This window comes from Equus asinus, chromosome 8 (genome assembly GCF_041296235.1).
Source record: "Equus asinus isolate D_3611 breed Donkey chromosome 8, EquAss-T2T_v2, whole genome shotgun sequence".
NCBI classification, from domain to species: Eukaryota; Metazoa; Chordata; class Mammalia; order Perissodactyla; family Equidae; genus Equus; species Equus asinus.
In genome coordinates, this window is record NC_091797.1 from 75,046,125 (window position 1) to 75,070,232 (window position 24,108).

The 24,108-nt window shown below is 47.8% G+C and overlaps 1 protein-coding gene across 9 annotated transcripts in view; it reads right to left on the bottom strand.

Moving 5' to 3' along the window:
• Window positions 1–24,108, bottom strand: part of ZNF664 (zinc finger protein 664) — a 61,607-nt gene that overhangs the window by 18,317 nt on the left and 19,182 nt on the right. For 5 of the 9 annotated variants that reach the window (XR_006531669.2, XR_011505303.1, XR_006531668.2 and 2 more), the window contains exons 3-4: window positions 2,553–2,618; window positions 2,167–2,436 (exon numbers count right to left, since the gene is read on the bottom strand). Coding sequence is in view for 1 of the 9 variants with exons in the window: in XM_044776031.2 (XP_044631966.1) it covers window positions 1,056–1,841 (786 nt within the window). In the remaining 8 variants the exon portion in view is untranslated. Of the gene's footprint in view, window positions 1–386; window positions 2,437–2,552; window positions 2,619–24,108 lie in introns of those variants that run through there. The other 4 variants (XR_011505304.1, XR_011505302.1, XM_044776031.2 and 1 more) reach the window with 4 other exon arrangements.

Here is a 24,108-nt window from a genome sequence, read left to right on the forward strand (position 1 = left end):
AAAAAGGAGGATAGATTAACACAGACAGTGATGCCTGAAAAGGAACTGATACGTAATCCTCAATGAAGGAGTAGCAAGGACTCCTACACATTATTGCCCAAAATTACAGAAACAGAGACTAATTATTATTAGTGACTCCTACCATCCATGTCTCCAGTGGTCTCCCCTAGCTAGTAAGGAGCTCCACATGTCACAAAAGGTGCCCAAGAGGGCAGTTCTGGATGGAGGAATGTTCCAACTTTGCTTGCTTCTTCCTCCCTATTTACATTCAGCTATTTCCAAAACAATTCAAGTTAAAAATATGTGATGTAGCCACTAGAAAATTAAGTCTAACAGAGACACAGTGATTAGCAGAATCCACAAAATTAAAAAAAATCAAGAAAAGTTCAAGGGCATGTATGTCTGCTAATGATTTCTCTGATAGGCCAAGTGAATGGAAATTATGAGTCACCTGAAACCTAAAACGAAAGATAATGCCATCTAGGAAGGGGTGGATATTTATGGGTATTTTGAGGACATATGGGTAAAGCGGGTTCAGAAATAATGGGATATATGGAAAGATATGCAGGGGCTAAGTGGTAACCTCAGAGATACCAGAACACTATCTTAGTGGGAGCTGTCCATTTTCAAATGCATTAACCAGGATGCCTGAATCAAGAGAAGCCGGGCATGAGCTCCCGAAGACGGGGTATCTGGGGTAGCTTCCAGGTAAAGTGTAGACAGAAGGTGACTCAGGAGGCTGGGCAATGACCATGGTTTCCTGTGCGGTATTTCAACGACTGAGGTGTTGTGCTGGAATCCCAGGAAATGCACATGCACGCCTGGGACCTCACAGCCCGTCTTGGGCAGACACTCTGAGGGACTCCAGATTCACAAGTCAAGTTGTGGATCACACTTGGCGTGAATCAAAAAGTCAACCTCACAGATGCCTCTCTGAAAAGAATGTTCTGCTGGGGCTTGCTGTAAAAATTTCTTGGGTCAATGTAGGTATTTACAGGGTTTCCTTCCTAGTGGCACTTATGGGTTTTAAGATTTTTAACTCTTAGCGAAACGCTTTATAAAACTGATATTTTGAGATGGTTTCTCTCCTTTGTGTGCACTCTCTGGTGGATGCAGAGGCTGGTGCTCTGACTGAAGGCCTTCCCACACTCATCACATTTAAAAGGTTTCTCCCCAGTGTGCACTCTCTGGTGGATGCAGAGGCTTGAGCTCTGGCTGAAGGCCTTCCCACACCCACAACATCTATAGGGCTTCTCCCCGGTGTGCACTCTCTGATGGATGCAGAGACTCGAGCTCTGGCTGAAGGCCTTCCCACACTCATAACATTTATAGGGTTTCTCTCCTGTGTGGACTCTTTGATGCATGCAGAGGCTGGAAGTGTGCCTGAAGGCCTTCCCACACTCTTCACATTTAAAGGGTTTCTCTCCGGTGTGGACTCTCTGATGCATGCAAAGGTTTGAACTATTACTAAAGCCCCTCCCACACTCACTACAGACATAGGGTTTCTCACCTGTATGAACTCTCATGTGAATCTGAAGATGTGAGCTCCAATTGAAGGCTTTGCCACACTCGTAACACTTATAGGGCTTCTCCACAGTGTGGATTTTCTTGTGCCTATTAAGTTTTGTTGTAGTACTGAAATCCTTACCACAATCATCACATTTATAGACCTTCTCTCCTGTGTGGTCTCTCCAATGAATATGAAGTTCTGATATATGAAAGAAACCCTTATCACACTTGTCACATTTATGGGGCTTCTCAGCAGTGTGAATTTTCTGATGCATGAAAAGATCTGCTCTCTCAGAGAAAAACTCCCTACACATGGGGCACTTGTAGATCATCTTTCCTATTTGGTATCGTGATTTAGAGGAGAAAACTTCCTTACAACTGCTACAGTTACACGACTGCTACTTCGCTGAGTCTCTTATTTGGCCATTTTAGCAGTTTATCTCAGGCTTGCTCTAATCGGTAGGTTTAAGGTCGGCCTAAGCTTCTCCCTGCCTGTCCTTCTACAGAAGGTTTCTTCCTGCATAGTGTTCCTCACTCAGTATTATTATTGATTATAAAGTGACATTTCCTCCCACATGAATTCTGTAACTCATTAACACAGAACTCTCTCTTAGATCCTGAGTTGTCAACATTCCAAGGGGCTCCCAAGGTGCAAACCTTTGCGTTTTTAAGCCCCTGGAATCTTCCTCTTGCAGAATAATCTCGTACTTCTCACTTCTAGAAAAAGGACTGCACAGCGTCCCCTGCAGCAGACGGCAAGACACTGCGTGTCGGTCTCGATCCCCTGTAGCCGGCCCTGGAAGCGTCAGTGTGGCCTTCTGCCTCCTCCACATCAGACAGGAGCCTCCCAGGAAGCGAGCTCCTCGGGTTCCAGGCGCGTCAGCCCTTCCTTCTGAGGATTCCCAACACAGGGGTCACTCCAGGCTCCTGGAACAAAAACAGAAATACACTGAAAATGCCTTTTTTTGTCCAGGAAATTGCTACTGATTCCATAATTGATTACACAATTAATGTCACATAAATGTGACAGCAGTAACACAGACCTTTCTGGATCTTGAGGAAGAAGCTCCCTTATCTCCCAGAGAGATGTCTCTATTGGATCTGCAGGTCTGAAGAAGAGAATTTGTACATATCACACTCCTGTTTATAGCCCAAGTATATAATGCAATTACAACCAGTGACTAATTATCTGAACAACATCAAGGGAATATCATTGAAAAAGGAAGGAAATCCTCCGAAGACCTCCACCTGAGTATGAGAAGCAGCTCCCCTCTGAACTCCAGAAGGAGCTAAAACATCTTATTTGAGTAGCCTTTCAATCTATACAAAGAATAAATACATGACATATCGGTGTCCAATGTCATTCCCTTGCTTAATTGCCCTCAATGGTTTCCTGATGCACTTAAAATCCAAATCCTTAACTTAAAACCCAAGCTCCTTCATGACCTTGCCTCCACTCTCCCCCACCTCACTGTGCTTTGTTCCAGTTCTCAAACCCCCAAAGGCAGTGCCTGCCTCGGGGCCTTTGTCCATGCTGTTCCCTGTGCCTGAAATGCTCTCTCCCCAACCTGGTGTGTGACTTGCTATGTCAGCCGCCCCCACCCTCTACCAAAAGGAGGCCCCTGGCTAAGACTCTATTTTAATCTCTTATTTGATTCCTTCAAAGCACAGAGAACTTGTAATTATCTTATTATTGCTTGGTTTCTGATCTGTTGCCTGCACTGAGATGTAAACACCACAAGGGAGGAACTCTGTGTGCTGCTCACTGCTATATTCTGGCAAAGGGGAGGCGTGCAATTAATATTGTCGAATGCACCTGGAGAGTACTTCATGACACCCTCTCCCCCCAACAGACATCCCTGCCTCATCCTGGGGGAGCAGATAAAGGTGCACTTCCCAGTGCCTCATCACCAGTCTGCTGACAACCAACATGGGACAAATATACAACAAATAGAATGAAGAGGAAATAGAAGAAAATAAATCCCAAAATATTCAATCTGAAATCTGAGGTTTAGGACCATGTCTTAGCCATCTTTTCATCTCTTGTATTCCATACTCAGTAAGTGATACTTCAATTAATTCATTCAATGCAATTAACAGATCTCACAATGACACTGTCAATGACATGTTCCACACAGAGACGGGGCACCTGGGTGACTGAGGAGATTTAACATTAAAGCAGCAAAACAAATTGGACTGCTTCTAGGTAGAAGTGTTAGAATAATGAAATTCAACTAGATAACCAAAATTTCAGGAAAAAGAGAGTCAACAGAAATAGAATTCTCAGTATAAAAATTATAAATGCATCTCTCCTTTGACCTAGTAATTACACTTCTAGAGATCTATCCCAAGATACACTGACAAAAATAGGAAAGTACTGCTGGCCCAGCTTATTCATGGCAGTATCTGTCACAGCAACATTGCAGGCAGCCCAAGGCCCATCCACAGGGGACTGGTGGAATCAACTATGTACTTCCTCATAATGAAATACTGCTTAGACATTTAAGACAGGGACTGAGGAAGAGCACATGCACTGACAGGGAGTGAACCCAAGTAACGTGGCTTACTAAAGAAGAGCAAGGCATAGAATAGTATATAAACTCTGCTATCTTTTGTGCAAAAAAGGAAGGGAATAGGAATGTATTTATGTATTTGTTTACATGACGTATAAAAATAAACATGGACAAGGAATATACAAAACTGAATTTAAACAGTTATCTATCGGGGAGGAAGGCAAAAACGACCAAGTAAAACTCAACGTACCTTGTTATGCAGTTTTGACTTTGAAAATATAAATGTTTATTCAAAAAATTAAATAAAAAACAAAAGCAATCCCTAAAATTTTAAAACAAAATGAAAGGAATGAGCCTTAACTTTCAAGTTAGTGACATATCCACAAATGACTTTTGAGAACACTATACTGATTGCACATTCTCAGAAGGACATACACTGTTGACAAATACAGCTGCAAAGAAACCAAACTTCTTTTCAATAGTTTAACTGTTATAATAACATTGGTGTTTTTATAAAGTAGGATAATACAAGTAAGTAATTATGTTAACGTTGTTAGGAACTAAAATTCAATATAAAGGGAAATGAGATATAAATATAAAATCAAAGTTAAGGAAAAAAGTCCTATAACATAAAATTTGACTTAGAAATAGTTTGAATTCATGTCTGTTTTTTAGCTCTGTCCACCAAAAAGGCCTGGAAGCAATGACAACTGAGATCAATGGTCCCTTCCCACCAAATGGCACAGGGATCCTCAGAGAAGGGCTGGTTTTGAGGCCAGAGTAGCATTTTATAAAATGAGCCTGGAACATCCTGTTACACCAGAACGCAAGAGTCATGCCAAAGGAACACAGATGCCAATTTACGAAGAGACTCCCGCTGGCCAAAAATGGGACAACTGAGCATCAAAACGAATAATGAATGCAATCTACTGAAACACATTAAATATACAAAACACCATGAGTTCCTGACGATTGCACGGGGTGGGGCACGGGGAGGAGTGCAGTGAGAAACGGGAGCACACAGAGGCAGAGAGACTCCAGGCACTGGACAAAACTGGAAGTAACTAAGACACTAGCTTCTTACCTTTTTTGAAAACTGGCAATTAAAAGGAAAGAATCAAGCATCCATCCTTTCTTTCCTCTATCAACTATCTTTCAAGATAATGCAACAACCCAGCTAATAAACGTGTACCCTTAATGACATACCTCATTCAGGCCACGATAAGAAGCAGGCGAAAACATGAGAGGAAAGGCTGATGAGGAACTTTCATCACAAGGATCAGGCTGTGATCCCCTGAACCCACTGATCAGTCTTAGCACAGCTCAAGGAGGAACAGCCAGACCTGGTGAGCCTCCCAACATGATGCAACAAGAAACGTACGGCATCACCTAGAAACACTCTTGCCAAAAGACTGAACCAGAATCTAACCAAGCCTCTAGAGTTCACTTTTATTTGAAGGAACAGAAGGGACAGAGGAACTACCAGCATGCAAGCAGAAAAATATCAGAATGTGAGCCAGCCCACAGGACAACTGCCCATTTCTGCAACAAGTAAATGGAAGGGAAATGTGAGGGGGTGCTGCTCTAGATCAAAGAGACTTGAGACATAACAATCAAAAGTAACATGAGGACCTTCTTTGGAATCTGATTCAAATAAGCCAGCTGCTAAAAGAAGACAACTGAGGACACAGGATTAGGGACTGGGTACCAGACGAGACAAGGAATCCTGTCAACCGTTAGGTGTGACGATGCACTGCAGTTACGTAAACACACGTCGGGGGTGGTGTTTTCAGAGATGTAAACTGAAGCATGTAGGAATGAAATGACACGGGGTTTGAGCTGTATCTTAAAACACTTCAGCAAAAACATAAAAAGGAAACATAAAGCAAATGTGGCCAAATTGCTCTAACTGCCAAATCTAGATGATGAATAAAATGTTCTACCTTTGTATATGTTTGAAGTTTTTCCTGAGAAAAAAATTGGCTAATGCTAAGACATTCTTTTCCTGCTCCTCTTGAGATGACAAACTGATCCTAGAACCAGACAGACTGGACAGAGGTGAAACTGAACCACAGAAAAACCACCCCCAAATGGCTGTGGCTCCCCAGTCAATCCTGAGCACATTGAGAATGTGTGTTGCGCAGACGGCACCGGAGAGCAGAGAGAAGGCAACGGCTGCAGGACAGTGACACACAGAGGACAGAGGAAGCAGCGGTGCGCTCTGCTCCTCCCTCCCTCCCTCCCAGGCTCGAGGAGCGTGGTGGTTCTCCCAGCACCTGCACTTGGAAATGAAGCGGCAGGGGGCAGGACGGCCATCCAGACCAGCTCAGTGGGGCAGACTCTGCTCAGGATGGTAACTCAACACCAACTTGGCGACATGAAATTCCTAAGTTGTCCCACATGAGCTGCCGCCAGTTTCTCTGGGGGAGGAATCAGCACTGTCACTCCTTCCAGGTAACATGCTGGGGCACATCTGTGGGTCTCACCATGGGGGTGGGCGATAAGCTACGTTCTGTAGCAAAGAGAAAAACAAGATAAAGCAAAAGAAACTCCAACAAATTTGCCACGTGACCAACCAAACACCAGAAGGACAAACCCCACAAAGGGCCCCCCCTGGAGACTTTCCTCAACAGCACCTGCCCCACTGCACCGCACACAGAGAGGAGACCGGAAGTCAAGGGAGCAGAGATGAGCCACAGATCCTCGAGACCCCAGGGCACGACGTTGCCAAGATTCTCTCACTCAACACGTCTCATATCCAACGTCCCTTGAGGGCTTTCAAGGGGACAGTCCATACGACCGCGAGACGACCTGTGTGACCAGAGGAGGAAGGAGCCTGGCCCTGAGGTCACCTGACGCTGCCAGGGCCACCTCTACTTTCTCCGCGTGAGGCCTCAGGAGCAGCCCCAGCAGACTACGCCTTCAACCTACGTTTGAGGGGAACTTTTCAAATTGGAAAGTTAGAGTTTGGCTGACAACTGAAAGAAAAAAAGCTTAAATTTAGCCCATTTGCCTCAAATCCCCAACTTCCATGAAAAAGAGCTTGCCCTCTCTTCCTGGAGTTTGTCCACTGGAGTCTTTGCCTCATCTAGACTTTGAGACACCAAAGAACATCGGGATCAGTCCTGCCTCCCAGGACAGTTAAAACTGAGCGATCAGCTAATAAACAACCGATGCCGAAATGCAAGGAAGTCAAGAAATGAGTCCTAGATACAGGGAAGCTGTGTCCTGCGAGAGTAAAAGCTCTGGGTCCTGGCCAGGGTCACTGGAGACGGGGACGCAGGATTAAGAGGCTGGGAGGATGGAGCTGCTGCCCTTGGAGGCCAGCCCAAGCCAAGTGCTCCCAATTCTAGATGCACAGTCACCACCACTGTCACCAGGAGGTGACACTGTGACCGAGCTGTGGCTGACTCTGCTGCAGCAGCCTCCATTTTCCTTGCAGGCAGATACACTCGTGAGAGAGGAGCCCACTCTGGTCATGCCTGCAGGTGGCAAGGCCAAGAGGAGGGTGCAGAGCGAGGACACAGACTTCCTCCTCAAACTTCAGCTGAGTCCACTGCAGAGTGTGAAGATGACAGCCCCCTGCCCTGGGAAGAGGCTCCTGATGCCGTGCTGGGGAGGGGGCTGGACGTGGATTTTGAAATGTGGATTATTTAAACATACTTTCCTACGTGCCTTTTATATGTTCCTTTTACGCAGCTGACCAAAGAGATGATTTTGCTTGGGGAAAAAAGGTACGCTAGTTTTTCATGGATTTGTTGTTAAAATGATCCTATGGTTGCAAACCAGTAACTCAAAGTAGAAGGACTCAGTCTCCACAGGGCAGGTGGTGGAGAATGAAGGAGCCGACGAATGTGACACACTGAGAGAGAGCATCCCACAGGGGCCCATGGGGCTGGGATGATGGCAGCCTAAGTGCCGCCATGAGGGGAACGCCAACCATTCAGGACGGAGGTGGAGATTGGGAAACTGCGACCGATGTTCCAGAAAGCCGACTCTGATCTGGATACACTCAGGACAGGGTGGATATGAAATCAACACTAATCACCCTGATTTGGCAGGGGAGAAACATCCAATTACACTCCTAAAGGAATCAGCAGCCAAAAGCCTCGATGTCAGACTTTGCACACACGTGTGAAGCCAGCTGCTGCTGAGCAGAAAGGCTGAGCGCCTCATCTGTGCTCTTCTGAATGAGACTATGACCGGGACACAAGAACCACACAGACACACAGACCTGGAACTGGCACCACTGACTGAAGAAGAGAAGACCGCCCCAGAGCAACTAAATCTCACAGCCAGACTTGTGAAGAAACAGGCTTGCAGACGGCACGCTAGTGGACAAGAGGGCAGCTCCAGGGAGATGCAGGACCATGTCTTGTTGGCACCTGATGACAGACGAGAGATGGGGACTGGTGAGGGAGATGGTCTGCAATGGGGACAGGACAGCGATGCCCTTCCAAGGACGGGGAGTACAGGGTGAAGGGCAGATGCTGTACGAATGAAGTTCAACCAAAAGAAGAGAAGGGATTTAAAAATATTTCCACTTGATGCTGGAACATCAGGCAAGTTATGTCACCTAACACTATTTTGCATCTGTTTTCTTTTTATATAATCAGGATAATGTAGACGTCTTGGCCTATCACAAACAAAAAACGTTTTATATGCTATCAGTCAGTCAAAATATGAAGGAACGAGCATCCTTTGGAAACTCAAGGACAGACACTTGCATTATGTATTTATTTCCTTTTTGAAATGTTGGCTGCACAAGAGCTCAGGTAACTGGTGAGACTGCTAACACCCAATATGTGACCTGGAGTCGTCACAAAACCTGACAAGTTATAAACGGGCTTCTCATGTGAACCCAAAAGTAGAGGGGTACAGGAGACAAGAACAGCAAAAACCTGATGAGTTTTAAACCTGGGGAAGAGATACACGGGGTTCCATTTTTAAATTTCCTCTACTTTTGACTTTATTTGAAATTTTCCATAACAAAAAGAACAAAAACCACTAAGCCTTTACTTACAAGGTCCCTGTAATGAAGCTCTTCAGCCATGAGACAGTCAACAACAGCATTCTATGTGATAGAGCTGAATAAACTCTGCTTCCACCGACACCATAACCATGCAAACTCAAGCACACCACCACACAGCGCCAGCAAGAACGCTAACCTACGAGTTCGTTAGCAATGCATCTATTGTCAGTGAAACTCTATTTATCATCCTTTGACCAAAAAGTCCTGTTCTTCTAGCTTTCTGACTCTGTTAATCTGCCTGAACCTTTCCTCTGCCCCCAAAGGACCTCCAGCCTGTTTTTAATCTCTTTTTGTCCCACTAATCAGATCCTGTCTGTCTTTACTCCCTCGCTTCCTTCTCTGGCTCAGATTCCACGGCTCTGCCCTCCACTCACTCTCTCAGCCACTCTCCTCTGCCATCACCAGTTCCACAGTCATACCACGGCTTTGCCATCAGCAACGACTGCACCACCATCTCCAAAATCTGTTCAAGCGACCCATCTTCCAACCACCTCGCACTCCTCCCCTTCCAGCAATTCTCTGCCCGCAGACTCGGGACCACTAACCCTACCACTTGTTCTCGTCCTGCTCGGTCCTCTTTCATCCATCCTGAGAACTTCTCTCTTGCAGTCACTGTTGACTCTCTTGTGACTTTCTCCCTCCATCACATTGTTGCAGTAACACCCCGACCGTATTTAAACCCAGTTCTCCACCTATCCATGCGGCACCCAAGCAGCTGAATAATGCCAGGCCTTATCTGACGATCACAAGTCTCAAATGGGCTCTGGCCGTAAACAAATTCTTCTGAAAATCTTTAGGACACACACTTTCCCAATATTTTAAATTACTACTTCATACTTCTCTTTTCTCAAGTCTTCTATATTCCCTTCAGCTCCCTCACTTGTGGCTGATAACTTGCCAAGAGAATTTATTAAGAAAACAGAAGCAATCATTTGGCTATCTCCTCTCTCTCCCGCTGGCAATCCCCTCAGCTATTTGCACCCACACCCACGCCCTCTGCCACCCTCCTCCTCCTCCTCCACCTCCAAGTAAGCACCTTGCTCCTCCCCAGGGCTGGCCCTTCCACTTCAGCTCACTCAACATTTCCTGTGGCCTTCTCAAAAGCAAATCCTGCAATGACTCCTTCTTCGTCATCATCAATTTTGTCTGTCTGTAGGTCCATTCCCATACAAACATGTTCCAGTATCTCCCTTCCTGAAACAAACTTCTTTGGATCCCACATCCCACCCCAGCTCTCAGCCAAAATATCTGCTCCCCTTCACAGCACAACTTTTCAAAAGAGCTGCATGCCTCACATTCTCTCAATCGGTTTCCGTCTCTACATCCCACTGGGATCACTCTTACCCAGGCCGTCATGACCTCCACAGTGCCAAACCTGATGGGCACCGTCCTCGTCTACTTGATGGGACCACATGACACACTCTCCTTGGCCAGCATGGTGCCCCTCACCAGCTGTCTTCCCACCTCACTAGCCACTCCTCGTTTTCTTTACCGGGATGACTCCTCCTCTGCTCGATGTCTAAATGTTGGGGTGCTCCAGGGCTCCAACTAGGGACACCCTTCTTTTCTGAGTCTATATCCTCTCTCCAAGTAATCTCACCCAGTCACGTCACCTAAAATGCCATCTTGATGTTGGCTCCCAAGTTTTACCTCCAGCCCTGGACTGCTCCAAACATTTCCAAACCCCTCACACTGCTCCTCCTCACTCTTCCCCACTTGTAAGCTGCACCAACATCCACCCAGACGAGCTGGTCTTACTTCTTCTCCCCGCACCCCCACTTATCCAGATCATCACAATACACCCCACTCCGCCCTCCCGTCTCCCCACCGCCACTACAGCCACCCCTGGCCAAGGCAGACTGTCCCCACAGCTTCGCCATCAGCTGTCTCTGGCGTCATTCTTGCTCCTCCACAGTCCGGCCCCCATGAGCAGCCAGCCTAAGCTTCTAACATCGTAAATAAAACAATGCCACTCCCCTGGTTAGCCTCCCGTCCTCTTTAAAGCACACACTCCTCTCGCTGGTGCACCAGCTGGACACCAGCCGGCCGCGGGCTCCGCCCACTCTCAAGCCCATACCCTCCTGTACACCACACAGCGCCTCGCTCGTCTCCTTCCTCGTCCTCAAACCAGCCAAGCGCGTCTCCCTCGGCGCCTCAGACGCCCCGGCCCGCGCTGTTCCCGGAGCACGAGCACCGAGTCCTCTCAGCACGTGGGTCCGGCGCCAGGGCTGCCTCCTCAGAGAGCAGCCGCTCCAGCTGACTCACCTCGCTCGGCTGTCATTCTGCTTCCCGTCCCCCTGCCCGCCGGCACTGCTCTGTGCGTTCACGTGTGCCTCCTTGTTCGCCGTCTCCCTCTCCCTGCTGCTGGAGTGAACGCTCCTTGACCAGTGGCGACTGCAGAGAACTAGTGAGTTCAGTGACTGTCGAAAACTCCTCCGTCTCTGTCTTCCACAGGTCATGCAAGCAACACACGTTTCTCCAGGGTCTGTGTCCGCCACTGCCCTCAACAGGCAGCTGAAGTACACCTGTCCCTTCCCTGTGGAGGTCACAGCCTAGCGGGGAGGCAGATGTTCAGCAAAAATGTCCATGGAGAAATGTCAAACCCAAACTATGCTGTGTGTGACAAAGCAGCCCTGGGCGGTGTTCTGGGAGCCTCTGACGGGACGGAAGTGGGGGCCGAGCTGGTCGGGAAGGTCGGGGAAGATTCCTCGAACAAGTGACAGCTGAGCCCAGATCTAGAGGAGGAATCTGCAAGATGAAGGAGACATTCGCCCCGAGGAAATAGCATACACTAAGGACTTGTGCTCAGAGATTAAGGTATGTATGAGAAGCAAAAAGGGCCAGCGTGGCCGCAGCACAGGGAGCCAGGAGGAGCACAGCACACCATGAGAACGGAGAAGGGGGCACAGCAGAAGGAAAGGATCTTGATCTTTACTCTGAGAGCAACGGAAAGCCACTGGAGTGCTTAGTTTCTGTTTGTTTTAAAGTGGGAACAGACTTGCACTTTAATAGAAAACCATAGCTAAGATATATTTACCACATGGGTGGAAAGCAAGAGTATCTAAGGGCAAACAGGCTGGGGGATCATCTGCATAGAAAGGATGGTAACCTGGACTAAGCAGTGTGTAGATGGAAAGAAGAGAATGGCTTTAAGGCACATCTAGGAGAGAAATCAATCAGAGCTGGTGCTGGACTGAATACTGTGGGTGAGGGAGAAGGAAATGCCAAGGACGACTCCTAGGATTTTGTCTGAAGAACTGGGTGGACCTGGAGCCATTCATTAAGATAGAAAACTCTAGGAAAGACCAAGGTTTGGGGACTAAGATCAGGATTTCAACTTTAGACATCTGTGATATCCAACAGCAGATGTCAAGAACAGTAGCTGAATAAAAGGAATGGGCACTAAGATAAGACGTCAGGACCTTGTAACACACAAATTTGTGAGCCATTAGTGTTTAGATGGTAACTGAAGTGGGACTGGAATCAGATCCCAGGGAGAAAGTCCCAGGTGGGAGTGAAGAGGACCCCAGGACTGAGCCTTATGGAAATCAACACCTAACACCTGGGTCTGAAAGAAGCCAGCACAAGAGAACTTACTGTATGACTCTATTTACATAAAGTTCAAAACAGGCAAAATTACTCTATGCTCTTAGAGAGGGCAGAGGAGCTATGACTGGAAAGGAGCCTGAGGGGGATTTCGGGGGTCCTGGTCATGTGGTTTCCTAAGCTGGGCACTGGTTTACACAGATGTGGTTATCTCACAGCCATGAACATTCTTCATGCTGTAGCCCTGTGATCTGTGAATCTGTTTCTATGTTATACCTCAAGGAAAAGTTCAGGAAAGAAAAAATGGGAAGAATTCCATTGAGACGGAAAGACCGAAACTACAGGAGAGAAAACAAATAGTGGAAAAGGCCCATGGAGACAGGACCCAAAGCCCAACAGAGGGGTCGGTCTCAGAGAGGAGGGACAGCCCCCTCCTGTGACAGAAGAGAGGCTGCAAGTGGTGTGTGTCTCAGAGCGGGAAGCTGACAGAGTCCAGAGTCCTGGCTGCTGTCTTCTCTGTCCTCAGTAAAGTAGGAAGGTCACCTGATGAGGAAGAGAGGGCAAGTGGGGGAGTGGGCAGCTTGAGAAGCACAGAAAGCGTCTGAAATGGTTGTGTGCAGAGTGGGAGAGTAGGGTGACCAGAGAAACATGGAGAAGCTGCCAGAGCGTGGAGGGTGGTCACCGGTTTGTCCCACAGGGCGGTCACTCAGGTGCCGCATGAGTGATGCAGTTGGCTGAATTTCTACAAGACTGGTTTTCTGCCAGACAGGAACGATCGAAGGACACAGGGGCCATCTACCTGGAAGAAAGCACTGCCTATTCCACTCCAAATTTCGGCCTTTGCACACTGACAGAGAAAATTTAAAAATTGCCAAGGTTTTCAGGGTCACCAACATCAACTGGGCCTTCCGGCTGCCGGGCATGCTCGTGGGACTCCTTCCCCGCTGTCCCTCTGCCTCCAGCCCTGCGTCGCTCCTCGCACTCCAGCAGATGGCCACACCGAGTCCTCACAGACAGGCAGAACTCAGAGAACCCCCTCAACGTCCTGCCACCAGCTACAAAGGTCCCCACACTGCAGCGTTCCAGCTCTTCTCCCTCCTTTTACAACAGAAGAGTGACTGTGAACCTGCTTAAGAGTCATCCCCACGCCACTCCTCTCTGGGCGTCTCAACTGAGCTTTTCTTTTTTTTATCTTGACTATATTATCTGAAACTCGGACTGCTGGCTCAGAAAATCTAAAGTCATTTGAAAATAACTACACAATTACTTTTTTGTAAAAGTCAAGTGAAAATTACCTCTTTGCTTCTTTTTTAAGAAAACACAACAGCTCTGACTGTAAGAAACTTACAAGGCACTGCAGGACGTCCTATAAAGCACTAATGATCAATAATCCCACTCTAGAGTAGCAGACTCTTCAATATGTCAGTTAACTCTATTTCAACAGAGAACAGACCAACTTCCTATCCAGAACCAGGTCTGTCAGAACACGTGGTTTACAGTTTTGTCACTCAAACGGATAGACACTTCCTGGGAATGATAAAAATGACAAAGAAGAGGAAAGAAGACATGTCTATACCCCTACTGTCAACCAAACATCACGACCAGCAACAGCACTGGGCTGAAGTGGCCATGGGATTGATCTCCCACATGCAGAGCAGGCAACTTCCCATGGTCCTAGAGAAGAAGTTCGAAAGAAGATGATCAAAGTGCCCTAGCTCACATCAAGAAGCATCAGACTAGTAACCGTGAAATATGAAGAATCGAAATCAACTTCTAGGTCCCTTAATTACTGGGAAGTGTTTTATAGGACGATCCCTGTGTCCCAGGTCCCCCAAGACATGTTGGTTCACGCTATGCTGATTCGTTTTTGATAGATAAGTGACACTCTGAGGATCCAGCCCACCCAGAAGCAGGCCTAGAAGAAAGGTGTGATTGATGCAACAGTCCTGTAAGTTGAACTTGGACACAGGATGATCAGAGCACGTGTGTGTACAGGCAAGTGCCACAAACATTCATTTAGTATCCAGTAGTTGCTGGGCAGTGAGCTAAAGCTCTGGAGGATCCTATGATGAACGAAAGAGCCATGGCCCCTGAACTCATGTGGTTTACAGTCTCGGAGGGGAAGGTGCCAGGTCCAGCATTGCATAAGTGGTGCTATGACAGAGGCGTGCACCTGGGGACACAGCTGCACAGACAAGCGACATCCAAACTAGTCCTGGTATGGCAAGACAACTTCAAGTAGACTCTATTTTCAACTGAAACCCAAAGGATAACTGAGTTAGCCACGAAGAGCAGGAGGGCAGAGGGTCCCAGCCTGGGAGGGCAGGTGCCTATAGAGAGGATCAGGATGACAAACCCTAGGAAGTGGAAGTTGAGCATGCAGAAGGCAGAAGGTGGGGCAAAAACAGGAGTCACACACCAACAGAGGCCTGCAAACAGAAGGAACACTTTAAGTGCTAAGAACTTTTTTTTAGCGCTTATTCTTGAGAAAACATAACCGTTACAGTTGCAAGACATCTGTGAAGCAGTGGGCTTCCTACAAAGACTAATAAAGACTTGTAGGTCTTGCTATGAACCTAGGACTCTATCTCATGCAAAACAGGATGGCATGAGGCTGCCACAGGTTCCTAAGAGTGAGGGAAGGATGGACCCATACACACACAAGGGTGGAGGACAGTAAAGGCCCCATGGGGTTAGAGAACCAAGTTCCACGAGGAAATTAGTTCCTGAGCGGGCTAGCATGCAGCTGCATTTCTAATAGGGGGTGAAACTGACCTCAGCGCTCCTCCTGGAAATGCTGGTTCAGTTTCTAGAACAGGGAACATTCTCTGCGGCTCCAGCACTCCCCATCCAATGCAGTTTCCAAATACTATGTGAGGATTTAACCGAAGTCCTCACTCCACTCAACGCACCTCTTTTCCTCAGAAACCCATACTGTCTCTGCGTCTCCCTGGCACTGCAGCCCAATAATCACCAACAGCCAAATCCCCGTGTTCTGACTGCAGGACCAAGTGCTGACACCCATTCTGGCACGAGCCTGTCAGCATCAGTTTGGGCTAACTAGAGCTTCGCAGAAGAAGTGCACTGGGTTGAACAGCATCTCCCAAAACTTCATGTCCACTTGGAACCTCAGGATGTGAAACAGGGCCTCTGCAAATGCAGTTAGTTAAGATGAGGTATACTGGATCAGGGTGGGCCCTAAATCCAATGACTGGTGTCTATTTTATAAAAGAAAGGAAAGAGAAAGTCAGACACATGCACTTGGTGTGGAGACGGAGACAGAGACTGGAGAGAGGTGTCTACAAGCCAAGGAGCGCCCAGGATGGCCAGCACCCACCAGAAGCTGGAAGAGGCAAAGGATTCTCCCCTGGAGCCCTGAGGGGGGCGTGGCCCTGCCGACGCCTTGCTTCATACCTCTGGCCTCCAGGATGGGGAGAGAATGAATTTCTGTTGTTTGAGCCACCCAGCTGTGGCATGCTGTCAGTCACGGGAAGCTGCGGCCTAAGAAACTACGAGCCCTAGAAACTAACCCAAGGAAGATCCAGAATGCTGTCAGGAACACCTTCCCCGCGACGGATCTCCGCCAGGGCCCAACGTACACGCACAGATATCTGCTTATTCTTTGGGGAGGCTGAATGTTCAGACTTCACCCAAGCTCTTTTCATTCTGTAAAAACCTGGAGTCATTTCACTTTAATTCACTTCAGAAGAAAGAAGAGAAGTTGCATATTTCATTTCTAAACTTTTACTCAGGAGACTACATTTCATAGAAAAAAAAATCTTAATTTTTCCTTTCCTTTCCAATAGTTTCCTCTCTGCTTCCACTTCCAAAAGAAATAAACATTCATAAATGGTATATATAGTCTTTACCTCCCAGCAAAAAAGCTACACATGCATCCACACTCAGCGGGCAGGCAGCATGGTGCGGGAGTGAGCACGGGCTGCATCCAGGCCAGCAGGGTCAGACTCAGCCTCTGTCTATTAAGAGCCTGGTGCTTGGTAGCTCAAAACCTCTCTTAGCTCCACCAGATTATGGTTTCGTGTATGACGGAAAACGACACTTTCTTAGAATAAAATGTTAAGGTTTGAAATCAGAGGGGAGGGGGCAGGAATGCAAAAGAATGCTCCATCTGGAAATGAGCTAAAATTGAGCCGGGGGAGGCTTTATAATTGATGAGTGGCTTCTGCTGTGGCCTGCTAGGTTGCAGGAGCCTCTCCTCAGGGTCTGGCCAGTGAGGGAACCCGGCTCACTCCTGCCCACCGAGACAAAGCCCGTTGTGTGTCATGGCCCGAAACAGGCTGGGGTGCCCCACATCACACGCACACACACACTCCAGGCCGTGTCCCTTTCCACAGCAACTATGACTTCAGCATCTCCCTAAATCGTCATAAACCCTGTTGAAGAATCACCTGCTAGAGAAGTCTCAGGACTATACACCCTCCAGGAGGCCGAGTATGAAAAAGCTCTGGTCTAACCCAGAAGGCCTGATCACCAGAAAATATTTTTAAAAAGATTCCACTCCTCCTCCACACAGATCAAAACCCATGAAAAGTGCCCATCGATTCGATGAGGTATCCTTGCGAGCATCCTGCCTCTGAGGTCGCCCAGCTCTCTGGGCCACACGTTCTCCCCCACTGCCCCTCTCCTTAAAGCACACTCAAAGCCACCTTTTACCCAAGCAGCAGCAGCTGCTGCCAACTTTTGTTTTATTGCAAAATACACACTTTGCAGCTCTTCCACTTACTAATAGTGTGATTTTAAGCAAGTGATTTAACCCTAAGAGACTCAATTTCCTCAAATGTAAAAGAGAAAGAATAACTCACACCTCCATCTTTTAGGGTTGTATGAAAGTGAAGTGAGACGATGCACAAGCCTAGGCTTGATGAACACTACCTTTATTCCTTCCTTGACTTGCCTGACGGGGACTGCATACCATTCCCCAGAGGATGCTTTAGGAACTGGCATGAACAGGCCACCGTATGGCCTCCAAGCTTCTACTCCCTGCCCCCTGGCACTCCCATTTCCTGGCTGGGGATCACCACTCCCTCCCTCCGCAGCACTGACGGCCACTCATCAGGGTGCCCATCCTCCCAGTGTGAGAGCCGAGTCCCCAGACGTCCCCCCACTACCCAGCAGTCAAGGGTGGAGAACAGACCTAAGCTCACCCAACCAGATGTTCTCTCCGAGTGCTCCGAATGGCAAAGAGAGAGGGGCAAAGGCGACACAGAAGAGTCGAGCTCATCACACATCCCAGTGGCAGCGCCCAGAACAGGCATTCAAGCAGTTCCTACTCCCAGACCTTGAGGCTCCCAGGCTCGTCCACATTCCCTTCAACTCTGTAATTCCTTCCTGGTTGTTGCAGACTCTAAGCAACCCTAACTGACAGAGGGTTTTAAACAGCCACCACCCACCTCCACCCCCTGGGCTCTCCCTCTTGCGCTGACTGGGGCTGACACTCATACCATGTATGAAGAGCACGTGGGAAAGGAAAATTGGCTCTGGACCCTCAATTTCAAAACGTGATGGGAGACCAGCGTCACCAACCTCACCCAGGGACTGGCGGGAAACGCAAACCTCCAGCCCCACTCCCGATCTGCTTAATCAGAGACCTCCAGGGAAGTCCAACCTGGGGCCCTAACACACAGTGAAGTCTGTGAAGCCCCGACCCAGAGGCTAAGTGTGGTTCTCGGCAAGCGCCTGATCAGGGCCTCACACTTAACGGGAAAACATTCTTTGTTTGTAAACTGTGAGAAAACAAAAGCCCCTTACTGACTGATTGCTCTCCCAGCAGAGGGCAGGGTTTGGCAGTGTAACACAGTGGTTAAACACACAACGGGGGCCAGCCCCGGTGGCCCAGTGGTGAAGTTGAGCACACTCGGCTTCGGCGGCACAGGTTTGGTTCCCAGGTGCAGACCTACACCACTCGTCTGTCAGGGCCATAATGCGGCGGCTCACATACAAAAAGAGGAAGATTGGCAGCAGATGTTAGCTCAGGGTGAATCTTTCTCAGCAAAAAAATAAAACATAAAATATACAAAGAAGAAAAAAGAAAGAAAAGAAAACACACAACGGGCCCACAGGTTGCTCCTCCAATCCTGTTCCTGTCATTAAGAGTGTGGCCTCAGACCATTTCCTGAACTGCCTGAGCACCAGCTCATGTGTGTGACACGGGCCTGACCGACCTAGCTCCTGGACCCTGGGCATGCAGACAGCACACCCCCATCGCTGCCTTCACCACTCCAGCTATGTCCCCTGGTGGAACAGGTCCTGAAGAAAGGAGCTGGGTGCCCTCTTGACTAGACCCTCCCTCTCAAGATGCTGCTCACAGTGAACTAGTAACAACCTCTGCTGAGTAGTGTCCCCGTAGACACGAGCTCCGTGAAGGCAGGAGCTGGGTCCTCTTGCTCACCACGGAGGCACTAGCAGAGAGCACCGTGACCATCTCAAAGGATGCACTCAAATGTTTGCTGAAGAATTTATAATCCAGGTGGGTGGCCTATTAAATGGTTTCAGGTTTTATTTAGATACTTTCTTGAGTTTGGGAAAATGCTAAGAACAAATATTGGCTATAAAAGGACAAAAATTCTTTTCCCTAAAGATTTCTCCTTTCTTCTTTTTTTTTTTTTTTTGGTGAGGAAGATTGGTGCTGAGCTAACACTTGTTGCCAATCTTCCTGCTTGAGGACAACCTTCCTCTTTTGCTTGAGGAAGACTGTCGCTGAACTAACATCTGTGCCAATCTTCCCCTATTTTATGTGGGATGCTGCATAGCAATGAGCAGAGCTAGGTCCATGCCTGGGATCCAAACCTGCAAATCCGAGGCTGCCAAAGCGGAGCGCATGAACTTAACCTCTACACCACCAGGCCAGCTCCCTAAAGATTCCTCTTTTACCCAATTTCTTAGCTCAGAATAAGCTGGCTGTGCGGTGGTATCCACCTCTTTCTTTCTTCCATTTTCTGTTTTCTCTGTCTCTGCTACCCTTCCTTCCATCCACAGAAATGTTAAACGTTTGTTCTGTCTACAGCATGTGTCCTTCATGTCTGTTTTCCTTACTCACTCCAGGTTCAAGGCTCCACCTACAACATGCTAAGCCGGAGCCTAACACCCAGCCTGGTCCCTGTCAAACAAAACCCCACTCCACAAGGGGTACGGAGTCAGACTGCTGCAGGATCAGGCACGCAATAGAAACGTGTGCAGCTGTCTGGTTCCAGACAGCAGGGACTGGCGTCCCTTCCCGCCTACTCCCTTAAAGGCATTCAAATTCCCACAAGCAGAACATCAACAGGCTGAAATCAGTCCAGCAGCCACAAGTTGAATCTCCTGCAAAAACAAAACACAAAAAAACTAACTTGTGAGCAAGGGACACTGAACAACTTGCTGACCTAATATCTTAGAATAAGCGAGCTCAGTTCTTTCCAGTTATTGTTCTACACCAGGAGTTCCCAAAATGTGTTCCAAAGACTCTCAGGGGTTGCAAAACCCTTATAAAACAAGATCAAAATGATTTCCAAAATAATACTAAGATGCTGTTTGCTTTTTTCACTGTGTTTACATATGCACTGAGGATGCAAACGCACCGGCTGGTAAAACTGCTGACTCCGTAGGCTCTCACACGAAATCCTAAGGCAGAGGCACCAGACAGTACAGAGGTCAACGTGTTCTCCACCTCCTTGGACTCACACTTAACTAAAAAGTGAAGAATACCATTGAAAAGGCAACAAAAATTATTAATTTTATTAAATCTAGATGCTTCTATTATATTTACATTAAATATATAAACATATCTTTTAAATGTCTATTTATCATATTCTGTGTGTTAAAATGGGAAGTGCACCAGCCACTCACCAAAGGGCAGCGGTCGCCTCAGGAAAAGCCTTTTTGCAACTGTCTGAGCTACAAGCTCCACGAGCCTTTTTTTTTGACATCATTTTTACTTGAAAGAATGGGTACTCGGCAGCCTCGGGTACTGTGCAGGCATTTCAGATAACAGGAAACAACTGATGGCAACTGTCGCCCACCGCCAAATTCGAGCTCTCAAGTGAAAACTGGGACTTTGGAAACTGTCTGCTACCGTGAGCTCTCCGGCTCCCCAATACTTGAAGACTTTTCTCCTAAGACTGACAGCGATACTAACAAACGTGAGTTTTTTGATATTACATATAATGGAATGTGTGAACATTTATAAGATCTGTGTAATTTAGCAAACCAACATTTTCCAAATGACCAATGTGTGACATAACAAAATCATTGTGGGAAAAAGACCTATTCAAAGTGCAAGAGAGACCAACGGGTTTCCATACACCAGACTATGAAAAGCTCACCGGTGTGATTTCAGACTGCACGCTGCAACTCATCTGTAAGAAGCTATGGCTTGTCCAGTTTCGGTGCTTGTCACAGATGAACTCAGCATTATCTGAAAAGGCTCCTAAAACCCTGTTTCCAACTACATTATCTGTGTGAGGCCGGATGTCTTCATCTACTTCAACCAAAACAACATATTGCAAGAGACTAAACACAGAAGCCGATGTCTTTGATTTAAGCTTCATACATTTAAAGACATTTGCCAAAATGTAAATATTGCCACACTTCCTACTAAATGTTTTTTGTTTTAAAAAAATAGCTGTTTTTCATAAAAATGTCATTTGTGTTAACATGTAATAGGTTTATCATCATTTTTAAACAATTTAGTTAATAAATATTTTTGTAAAATTTTAATTTTCGTTTCTACTGTGGTAAGTATTGATGCCTGTAACCCACATACACAGAAAGCTCTGTGGGGTCCTTACTAACACTTCTTAAAGTGTAAAAGGTTCAGAGACCAAGAAGGAGCTGAGATTCCATCTTAAATCCACCTTTTTTTAAAGCTTGAAAATATGTGAACAAACTATAAGATGGACACTTACTTGTAGTTAGTAATTTCCATCATCAGCCATTGTTATTCTGGACGTAAGAAAAACGCCCCTGCAATTCCTTGAAAATAATTCTGAAGTCAAGTTTTGGAGGTGAGAGGACTAAAAGATGATCACTACAAGAATTAACTCTCCACCCAGAGACACTTCATAAAGGACTCAGAAATCCCCCTGGAGGCAGCCATCCTCTAACGTGCTCCTGCCAGACCCAGATCCTGGGGCCAAGGCCATGCAATTCCGTCTTATATTGGCCCCTGGACATAATGGACAGCCCTGTTCCTGGAGACAGAACATGGAACATGTTCCAGCTTGGCTAGGAGCTCCTCCTCCTCACAGATTATCAGGAGGCCCCAGAAACCACCTCAATCTGACGCTAATTTGGCAGCGGTGCAGCTCCAAAGGAAGTGCGACCTCTGCGAAGCCTTTTCCACAGGGGTTGGCACACAAAAACTAAAGGAAAGGCCGTTGAGGTCCCTGGTGCCCGCATGCTGCCGGGAAGCAGGGCTAAGAGGTTATTTGCTCTGTTCAAGGCCACCACTCCCTGCACGCCCCAGGGACCTGGGCACACGAGACAGGCAGTATCTACCTCCTCTCTAACCTCCACTTCACCTTCAGAAGATTCCAGTCAGAACACAAAGGAAGGTACAGGAAGACACAGATAATCAAGCTACACAGGCCTGCCCACTCCTCTGCCCAGCTACTTGTCTGGAGTAGCTCACTTGCAGCAGTCACTAGTAACTCGCTGACTGGGACCGTGGGCGCCAAACCTGCTCTATTTTGCTTCTACCGTCACCGCCAGTCCTGGAACAGAAGGTGCTGGCGGCCAGGAGACACTCAGTCTGGCTGCCCAGGGCAGCTCGTGTCCCACACAGGCCCTTCATATTGCCCACTCCTTTTCTAGTGCTCCACTCCTCCAGATGCCGGAACTGCTTTTCCTCCATACAGCCCCTCTGCACGATCCTGGGCCACCACGACGGGAACAGGTCACAGCGAAGCCCCAGCCTGTGAAGTCCTAGAGCCCTCGCCTTGGTGGCCGGCGCTCAGAAAGCCCCTGAAGAAGGGTCCGCCTGGCCACCCCAAACCTTCGAGAGCAGCCTCCAAGGCCTCCGGCCAATCTGCTTCTTCGTCTGCTCTCACTGATGACACCCTGGAGAGCCCAACTGCCAGCTCACTTTTCTGCGGTGTGCTTCTCACTCAGAAGTGAACAGAGGCTTCCTCGCCTTCCTGGGCCAACTTCAGTACCCGGAAACTGGAGGGGTCAAAGCTGAGAGAGCAGCTGCCCTCAGAGTGGTGCCAGTACGCACCTGCAACTCCTGGAGCTAAATCTCTTGAGGCCAAATCCCTCCACAGGAGAGGACCCGGCCTCAGAACATGTTCCAGATCTCTATTCACCGAGGGCCTGTTCGGGCACTGAGGCAAGCACCTAGCCCCTGGAGTGCCACACACTTCCGAAAACAGGACTGACCTCAGAGCAGGGCTCCTCAAATAGTCCCTCAGTCTCCGGCCCCTGGCTGCCCCTCGCACAGCACCTTAGTAACACGGCCGACCCAGTATTCAAACACTGCCTTCCTGGTGCCCGAGGAGCAAGGAGCGTTTCCTGAATAGACTCCTGATAAGCATTTGCCTCAATAATTTATAGGGCTAAGTTCTCCAAGAGAATTGAGGTCAACTTTTTAGGTTGGTCAAAGGAGGTTTTGACTCTGAGCAGGATTCTCCAACTAAACTTATGATATCAGCCAGGGTCTACTCTTCTCTATCTAAAACGAGGTCACCTTTGTTAAAGACCACTTTATTGACAGTAACAGGTTTCATGTTTCCACCTCCCTGTCACCAGTTGACTAGAGAAGACGCCGATCCAGTGTGAGTTCTGAGCACAGCTCCGTCAGCCACTCATCCAGTTTCTCCTGGGGAGGCCACCTGGTCCCTACCCTTGACCACTCTTCCGACTTGGGCCCCAGGTGTGCAGGCTCCTCGCTTCCTTCTCCCCCGGGCTCTCCCCACCTCCTGCTCCTGCCCACCCTTCCTTCCCCCTATGTTCCAAATCTCCCGGCTTCCCTGGCCTCTCCCCTCATGAAGTTCAATGGCTAATGATTCGGGCTCTGGGTTTTCATGAGCTACAGGGAAGAGAGCTGCTGTCACTTTGTCCTCGAGACAACTGCCCTTCGTGTGACTTGGCCTAATGACTCCCAACGGAGAAAAGATATAAGACAAAAGAAGCCATGTCTGATTTTTCTTTAACTAGAAATTACCACAAAGACTATGAAATTAGGTCCAGGGAAAGGCAACAAAAAGTATCACGGGAGTGACGCCAAGTTTTCCTCTGAGTCTGAGAAGGAAGTCTGAGAAGGTAATGCATGTGTTATTAAAGCGATAAAGGATGACAGAGCCATACATTCCTCGGCTTTCCTTCAGCCAAGTCCTCCCACACAAACGACCTATGGAATGACACAGCTAAGCCCTGGCTCTGCCACTTGTTGTGCGATCCTGGCTGATCTCAGACTGATCTGTAAAAACATGGATAATAATGTCTACAGCACTTTGCTGTGATAAAGATAATAAATGTGAAAGTGCCTCTCAGAGTGCTCACAGCATAGTTGAG